This window comes from Anas acuta, chromosome 1, assembly GCF_963932015.1.
Source record: "Anas acuta chromosome 1, bAnaAcu1.1, whole genome shotgun sequence".
Classification (NCBI taxonomy): domain Eukaryota; kingdom Metazoa; phylum Chordata; class Aves; order Anseriformes; family Anatidae; genus Anas; species Anas acuta.
Window position 1 is genome coordinate 160952589 of NC_088979.1, and position 8574 is coordinate 160961162.

General features: G+C 48.1%; 1 protein-coding gene across 2 annotated transcripts; it reads right to left on the minus strand.

The window, feature by feature from the left end:
* Positions 1 to 782: 782 nt before the first annotated feature.
* Positions 783 to 8574, minus strand: PDE6H (phosphodiesterase 6H). 2 transcript variants are annotated; one of them, XM_068668903.1, is made up of 4 exons: positions 8271 to 8574; positions 3427 to 3612; positions 3098 to 3138; positions 783 to 2195 (listed from the first exon to the last, which is right to left on the minus strand). In XM_068668903.1, exons 2-4 carry the CDS (start codon positions 3564 to 3566, stop codon positions 2119 to 2121), a joined length of 258 nt encoding a protein of 85 aa, XP_068525004.1. In that variant the 5' UTR covers positions 3567 to 3612; positions 8271 to 8574; the 3' UTR covers positions 783 to 2118. The 2 variants fall into 2 exon arrangements, with proteins under 2 accessions (XP_068525004.1, XP_068525003.1); XM_068668902.1 differs by having other exon boundaries at positions 3427 to 3616; positions 8271 to 8561.

Sequence of the window (8574 nt, forward strand, 5' to 3'; positions counted from 1 at the left end):
AACTGTATCCATTGCGTCTTTTCCCATATAGAAGAGGACAGACTGAGAAAGTAAAATAAGGATCACATGCTACAAGATGGCGTAACATGAGGGAAATCGCAGTAGCGTTGACATAGGAACATTCACATTTAACCACAAAAGGAGAGGGCTAGCACAAGCTTGAAGAAAAATGGAATCAGTCTCCCGCAGTAAAAGCTAAATAAAATGTCATTTACATTCAGAACACTCAGGGAAGGAAGAACAACCTTAAAAGGTTAGAAAGATGTGAGAAATGAGGAGTGAGCGGAAAGGACAGACCGCCTCTGCCCAGGGAAATATTGTGTACAGCAATTAGCGAAATGGTACAGGACTCCAGTGCTGTGATTGTGCTGCTGGTCTGAACCCGCGCTGTTTTACTGCTGTTGCTAATGACAGGAGTGCTGAATAATAAAGCTCTACTCTGGACTGCCAGCAAGAATTTCCTTTAGCTTTTAGTGCTGAAGCTATATTTTAAATGAAAACTGCTAGCTTTTATTTCTGGCACGACGTTAGCTGATAACTATAGCACAGCCATGGATTTATAGCAATGCTTTATGCGTGGGGATCGATCTTGCAGGCAGGACTTGCTGTCCTCTCCACAGCCATTCCTTGCTCCTGTGAACATGCTCAGCATAGGAAAGATAAACCAGGGGGAGGTAGTTCGTATGCAAGGAGGCTTGTGAAACTGAAGGCAATGATTCAAAATGCCATCTCCCCTTCTGAATATCACATAGCTACAGCAACGCTTACTCCTTGCCTCTGACCAAAATGAACCCCCTTCCCTCCCTAACGCCAGGGTAGCAGGGAGTCTCGGTGCCTTCCCTGAGCACTTAAGTGGTTACAAGTGCCTCCCTGCTTGCCAGTGCTCAGGCTGCCAGAGACCAGGAGACAAAAATCGATGAGGTTAAGTGGATTTGCTCCGTGCTTGCCTGCAAATCCTAGTCTCCCCCTGCCTCCCCACCTGCTCTGCTCTTATCTCTCCTGGGGGAACAACCATTTGCCTGCTTGTCCAGACAGGCTTTGGAGCTTGAAGCTGCCAGAGGGTGAGGGGAAAAGCCTTCCTGCCGATGGGTGGGATGAAGAGAGACTTGTCCATGCTAAATACAGGGAAGAGAGAGCAAGTAATTCAATACCATCTTCTGCTAGATGAGACGGGACTACTGGCACTATTTGGTGGCAAACTGTTATGTCTTCTGAACCAGCAACATGTCTTGGGGAGCAAACTCCTCATGTAAATATGTATGGCTTTAGGGACAGAATAAATGTCACACAGGAGCCTGCCATCGAAGAAGAGGACACCAAATGCCATTTGGAGGGTTGTTTCTTTGGAATCCCAACCACTCAGTCACAAAGGAATGAGAAGGATTAATTAATTCATTTAGTTTTTGATCTCAGACACATGTGTTTTCATTCAGCATTACTAGAACAGCCAGAATTTTCTGGCTCATAAGCTGGTGGGTAGTACAGCAGAGAGAAAATTTCTGAGCCCTTTCCCCCTTTCTTGATGAGGTGAACCTCAGCAGCAGATTCCTTATGGTGAACCCCTGGGGGAGGCTCTCCTGCTGCTTAAAAACGCCCTAATGGCTCAACTACTTACTCTGATTCTCTTCTCTATAGATACAGTCTCAGCATCTAATTGGTGGTCCAGAAAACCTGGGAATATACCAGTGGAAATACTACATAGAAAACTGTCAGGAATGAAGGAATTAAAAAGAATGGGCTTGATACAATGAGGTCTAGACATACATGCACACCCATGCACACACTATCTCAGCTAACCAGGGAAAAGGTTCAAATAAACCCTCCCATTTTCTGCATACACATGAAGATCTACAACAGTGGGAGAAGAGAGGGTATGGTGCAGGGAGACATTAAGACATTTTCAGTAGTTTCATCACATGGAGCATGCAGTCTGTTCAGGGTCCTGAATAGCTTCTTTGACAAATTAATTTGCAAAGGACTTCCTCATAACTAGCTCTTACAAAATCGCCCTGTCCATGAACAGGTGGATGTAAGGGCCAAAAATCAGTGTCAAAGGTGATGAAGACCATGGTGGGTTCTGTGGAGTCACCAGGTGACACCAGTAGAGATGCTGGGGCTTTAGATGATCCCAAACTGGGCCAGCTCGTGCAGTTCCAGATGGCTGAAAGCTTCCCATGGGCAAATCACTGTGATATCTGCAAAACAGAGAGAATCAGAAATGGGTTCTGGTTGTGGCACTTCCTGGATGTCTTTTGTATGAATAGAAAGGCTGCTTTAGAGAGGAAACATTCAAATGTGGGAAGAACAAGAAAAATGAGAACCCACTTGAAGATTAAATTAGCTGATGAGCTCTTTACATTTGGTGCTACCTACCAGACTCAAACAGGTCACTGCATTTGCTCCTGTGCCATCTTTCTCTGTGAACAAGACTATGGTCTCTTCAGTATCTAGACTAGTGTGAAAATTCATCCTGGTTGTGGGGCTTCTCCTGTTCTTATAAATTGCCTGTAACCAACCTGTGATATCCTGGAAAATGTGCAATCTCAAATCAGATGCTGAATAATTTCGTCTACAATATTCAGGATCTGTAACTCATTGATAGGGGCAGCTGTTATTGCCATCTAAGTTTTAACTGGCTACAGGTCATCCAGTGCATGTTTCTCAGTTCCAGATGGGTGCCTAAAATTCTTAAAATTAGGATTTTGGTGATAACATAAACAGTCAACCATCTGAGATTTAGTTCCTGTGATTTTTTGCTATTAATAGCTTAGCATTTGGCATTTCTTTGAGAACCTCATGCTGCTGAAATTCTTAGCCAGAGTATTAGCAGAAAACAAAGACAAACAAGCATATTTGCAGCCAAGTGAAAGTATTCAAAAATGGAAGCATGCCTAAACACACTTTCTACCTTGTGGTGTATATAAGCACAAACATGACCATGGCAGTTTGCGGAGGGAGTACTAGCCCCCTCCAGTGACCCCGTGATCTACGGAGAAGCCAAGCAGACAGAGGCCACCCCAGACAGTACCCTCCCGTGCTGAAGCATGGTTACACTTGCGTTAAAGAGGGCATGACAATAACATCCCACAGCGCTTACCTGTGCCCAGCCCCTCCATGCCTGGGATGTCATCTCCAAACCTAGGGGAGAGAAGAGCAGGTGAGGGGTGAGTTTGGGCCGGCAGCACCCAGGAAAGGGGAGATGCCCTGCAACCCCCACCAGGGAGGGAGGAGTGTGGGCAGCAGATGATGAGGAACAGCTCAGGGCTGGGGTGGGCCAGCACCATGACAGGAGAGCTGATGGCACCATGGGGCAGGGGGAAACCTCCTGGATCCTTGTGTGGGGGAAGATGGTGCCCCAGGAGCCCAGCTTAGCAGTGGGGAGCAACCCAACTCAAATTGTTTCTGTTCTTTCCAAAATACCCTTACCCTTTTACTCCTTTTTTAGGAGGCTTGCTCTTGAACTGCCTTGTCTGTCTCTGCTTGAACTTGGGAGGCCCCTTGCGTGGTGTGGTGGGACCAGTCGGAGCATCTCCAGTGTTGAGGTTGGTGGTGGGATTCTCACTCATTGCTGGGCTGTTTTGTGCAACAGGAGTATGCCTTGCTCAGATCCTTCTGTCTGCAAGATAACAGCAAGGGCTGACGCAACACTCTGCTTATCATTTCTAGGTATCAATAGTCTTGTGACAGAATAATTATGGGAAGTACGATTTTGACAGAATTAAACATAAAGACATTAAACAAAAAGAAAGACCATAATGTACACAAAGTAAGCAGAATGGCACTGATTTTCATCATTGCATGCTAGAATTAAGACACCAAACCATGAACACTCCTGCTAGGGACAAAAAAAAACACTTAATCCCACAGTCCAATGACGTGCAGAGTTATGGAAGGTTACATCTTCTCTTGTCTTTGACATGGCTGCTGCAGCAGCTTGCCCCAGAACCTGCAGAACCATAGAGGTCATGCCAGTGTTGTTTGTATTCCAGTTTGCTTTGCAGTGCTGGTGCTTCTACTTACCAGTTGTGGATATGACTACTAGGAGCCACAAAGACACACGTATGGATTTATGGCTTAGAGAAGTGTCCTGTCCTTGGGAAACACAATATATTTCATCTGTTCTTGTACTTGTGCCTAAGTGTTGCCTCTTGCACACGGAGGAAGATGGGGTGCTGACCTAGGTGAGCCCTTAGGTGCAGCTGCAATTACAGCCTCAAGTTTGTCAGTACCAACCTTATGGGAAATAGTACAGGATCTCCGAAATATTGTAAAGAAGGCTAGGGCAAAGCATTGGAGATTAGTTTAGATGGAATTTAGTTTCTTAGGATGTAGGAGATCAAAGCCTGTTACTTTCCCCAGGAAGTGTCCATTTTGATGGTTTTAAGCACTATATTACGTAGATTGACCCCCTCTGTACCACACGGTACATGAACCAAGCTCCACATCACAGGGGCTACCTAAGTGTCAGGTAGCAGTTCTCGTGGGGGGGACACCTCTCCTGCCTGAGGGCAGAGCTGCTGCACTGAGGACCCTTTGGTCCCCCCCCGAGAGGCCAGCAATAACTTCCACCAGTGCCCAAGGGGGAGCTCCCAGCCCTTGATCAAGTTTGATCAAGTTTTGTGCTAATTAGTATGCTAGAGTGGTCTGACCAGATCCATTTATGGACAAAAATAATTGCCAATTTGTTCTCCCCTCCCTGAAGTCACATCCTTCCCCATGGCCATTATATAATTGCTCTCCCCAGGTTTTTGTCCCTGTGCAGCCAGGCTGATGGAATAGCCTATGGAATTACCTTCGGGATTTTAGTACTGAAGGCTAATCCCATTATGTCACCATAGTGCTCCGGCCTGATCCCCAGTATCACCTGCAGTGACACTCCAGACTTTTAATCTGAGAACTATGAATGCCATCAAAGATGTTTTTTTTCTTCTCAATTTGAAGACAGCCCCTGTCTTTGACAGTGCCTGAAATAGCCGGAGTGCTGGAAAGCAAGGCCTGAGAACAAGGCAAAAGAGAATCCAGGCAATCCTCCCGTGTCACCGCCAGATCAGTGCAAGGCAAAGAGATGTGTTTCTGTATCCGTGGTGGTCTGGGAATACTTCACCCCCGACATCTTTCCATCTGTGACGGCGGTAGGATGGATCCTAATGATAGCACCTAGAGGCATGCTAGTTCTCTTGTCACTTGTGGTTGGGCTCCTGTCTCAGCTGTAATATCCTTTGCAGGAGGCTGGACCCGTTCCAGCAGCCCCAAATGGAGCAGCAGATGGTTGTGTCTGCAGCTGAAGTACGCACAGATGCTATACACAACGCTTCCCCAGCACACAGTGTGCCCACAAACACAGGGATCAGCTCAAATCAGCGAAATTACTGATTTGGCTGTCATCTCTGGAGAACCTGAGCAATTGCCCAGTATTTACGGCTTTATCCCCATGGCACAGTGGCTGGACAGGCAAGCACTGTCACAAGCACATCTTTTACAGAATGGGACTGGAGGTGCCGTAATCAGTATGACTTGGACTGTGCAGCTGGGAGGTGTGCCAAAATGTTCTGACTCCCAGTTTTTAAGGCCAAACTGAGAGGTGAAGGCAGTTTGGGCTCAAGCCAAAGCAATGTGAGGTCCCACAGCTGTGTGAATCTGCACCAAGGGAGAATCCAGTCCCTCAGTGATGCTCAGGACCAGCAAGGGATTTAAACAGTACTGCCCTACAAGAAAATTCTTTGCATAGGAAAACTGTACCCCATGGCAGGTCTGCTAACACCCCCACATAAAATACTATGCCTCCACCTCAGGAGAAATTCTCATCAGTGGGGCACTTGTCTCAGTGCCAGATTCCTCTCCTGGTCTGCGAGGCACAGACCCACTTCTAGGCACCTTCAGTGCATCTGGCATGCGGAGATTTTTGGCACCTCTATCAAGGGCTGCTCCCAAAACTACAACAGAAGAAACAAAATGGATAACAGGTTTCCAGCCCTTTGTCTGACACACAAGACTTGTAAGAGGCAGATGAGCCCCTGCTCAGTTCCCTCCCCACTTCACCAGCCCCTGCCATCTGCCAGCATGGTACCTTAATCACAAGCATGTCATTGAGAGCCAGCTCCTCTTAGTTCTTTGAGTTCCTGCCTTGCCCCAGCCTTCAATCCATAGCTAAATCCAAAGCTAATGTGAAGACTCAGCATTTGGAGTTTACTCAGTCCTTATCTGAAGCAGTTGTATCCACATATCAGCTACTCTACACATGGGATTTGGAAGCAAAAAGGATCTGCCCAAATCACACCCCATCAAATCTCTTACATACATGAATTCAAGCAATGGCATTCAATGCAACTAAAAGAGCGCGTTATGTCATATTCCTTACCAACCTCCCTTCACCTGTACTCCCCACACATCACCAAAAGAAAGGGCAGGGGGTGGGAAGCAACCTTAATGCTGCAGAACAGCTTCCATCTTGCAGCAGGGATCAAGCTGCCCTCCCACTGCTGAGCTGGTGGGACTTGCTTGCCATCACCCGCAGGAAAAGATGCCTCCATTGATGTCAAAGAGGACAGCAGCACGAGGGCTGCCCCACCTTGGGAGCCAGCTGCCCCAGCTCACAGCCAGAAGAAATAGAGGAAACACCACGACATCTTCCTAGGGGAATTTCCCAGCTTTTCACCTCCCCATACCTGGGTGCTTTGGCAATCCTTGGTACCACACCAAGCGGATGGCTTGACAAATGCTTGACACGGTTGGGTCTCCTCTAGCTGCTTTGGCCCTGGGGATGTCCTGGGATGTCAGAGCTCTTCTGCTGCCGCCAGCACTGGGATGCAGCTCCTGGGCGAGAGCCGATGGCTGTGGATGCACAGGCTGCTGGGGAGCAAGATGTTTTTCCCTGCACTTCCTCTGCCCCCTCCTCTGACAAGGCATTACCTAATTGCCCCTGACAGCATTTCTGTTTAGTCCAGGGCTTAATCCTCTGGGTAAGAGCCTTGCTTGCGTCCGAATGCTAATTATACCTAATGCACAGTAATGTGCTTATCTCCGTTGCGTCAGATATCCCACCTCTGGGTTGCTGGCCAGGTTAATCATCCTTCTTTTAGTTTTCTTTGAACCTAAAGAGGCTTGAGCACTACTGACAAGTGCTGACTTTTTAATCTGCCCCCTCCTCTCCTTTAATCTCTGATTTGCTATGGAAAATTTCCCTGACAGATAACACAGATGCCTCACGTGACTTTCTTTAGACAGATCCAGTGTAGGATCTCTCCCTGCTGTCTGGTAACTTCAGGTACAGGCTTCTTCATGCATCCTGTTATCTTCTTGGTGTCACCCAGGGGTGTCAGGAACTGAATGAACCTCCATGAGCTGTGTCCCTCCACACAGTGATGCAGTGGGAATAGACAGTTTCCAGGAAGAAATACTCTCTTTTTTTTGGTAATAATTCTGATGGTAATTTCTTGACCTCGAGAGCCACTGGCATCTTTCTTGCAGCCAGGCTTTCATCAGGAAATATTGTATCCAGTGTGAGATGCCTGCGAGGAGTGAGGAGTCTCAGCTCCAGTCTCAGTTGCTTGAGCTGGCTAATCATAGGGGTGGAAGGAGTTCGTGCAGTTTCAGCTCTTTCTGATCCCATTTCACACAGGATGTCAGCCCCTCTGTTCTATCAGCGGTTTTAAGACCACAACCAAATGAAAGAGGATGTACTCCAAAAGACAGAAACTCACTTCAAGTTGAACTGTATTGCCACAACAGCCTCCCAGATGGGGAGCATTGGAAAGACAACCTCAGTTAGGTGCTGACACCAAGGAAGGCATTCAGTGATGCAGGAGATGCAGCACCACTCGCAAAAACTCCCCACAGAGGAGCCCGGTGTGCACCGCTGGGCACCTGGGCAGCAGGCACCAGCCACCTGCCCCCACCACCCCTGGGGCCTCATGGTGCTGAGCTCACAAGCCAAGGGGCTGCCAGCAAGCCCTTACCAAGGGCTGCCGGGGTCAGAAACCAAGTGGCCCCATGGATGGCAGAGCCTGCTGCCTGCTGAGACAAACCACGGCTGCTGCACGAACCTTTTTGCCCAGCACTGAGCCCTAATTAAGAAGAAACAGGCATGACTGAACAGAAGCACAACTTTCTCTCATAGCTACTGGGTGCATTCAAACTTTACAAGCATAAAAATCCAAACCTTTTTCCCCCATGGGGAGAAGGACTTCTCTCTCCACCAGGTTTTGCAGCCAGCTTCGCTTGCACCCCCCCCAACTACCCTCATTTGCTTTGAGCTCCCAGCAAATACTTACAGTCCCAAGGGCTCCTCTTGCAAATCATTCAACTTCTGTCCCGCAGTCTGGGTAGAAAAAGTCTCGAGGTGTCCTTCCTCCTCCAGATATACCCTGCCAGCAGGTGACATCAGGATACAGGGCGCCAATCATGGCCAGAGCCCCCACGGGGGGGGTTGCATGGCCCCGGTGCTCTGCAGGCACAGCTCCAGCAAGGCCTGGGGGAATAGTGGATGTGCTTCTTTCTGCAGCATCACCCTAGAAGAGGTTGTGGTTTCTCCAGAGCTCTGGTCGAGAAATTGCTAGAGAAGCAAGGAAATCATCA

Coding starts and splice junctions, on each gene's coding strand:
- PDE6H (XM_068668903.1), bottom strand. CDS start 3,566: ATGAGTGAGAATCCCACCACCAACCTCAACACTGGAGATGCTCCGACT. Junction 3,139..3,426: donor CCTAAAAAAGGAGTAAAAGG/GTAAGGGTATTT, acceptor TCTCTCCCCTAG/GTTTGGAGATGACATCCCAG. Junction 2,196..3,097: donor CATGGAGGGGCTGGGCACAG/GTAAGCGCTGTG, acceptor TCTGTTTTGCAG/ATATCACAGTGATTTGCCCA.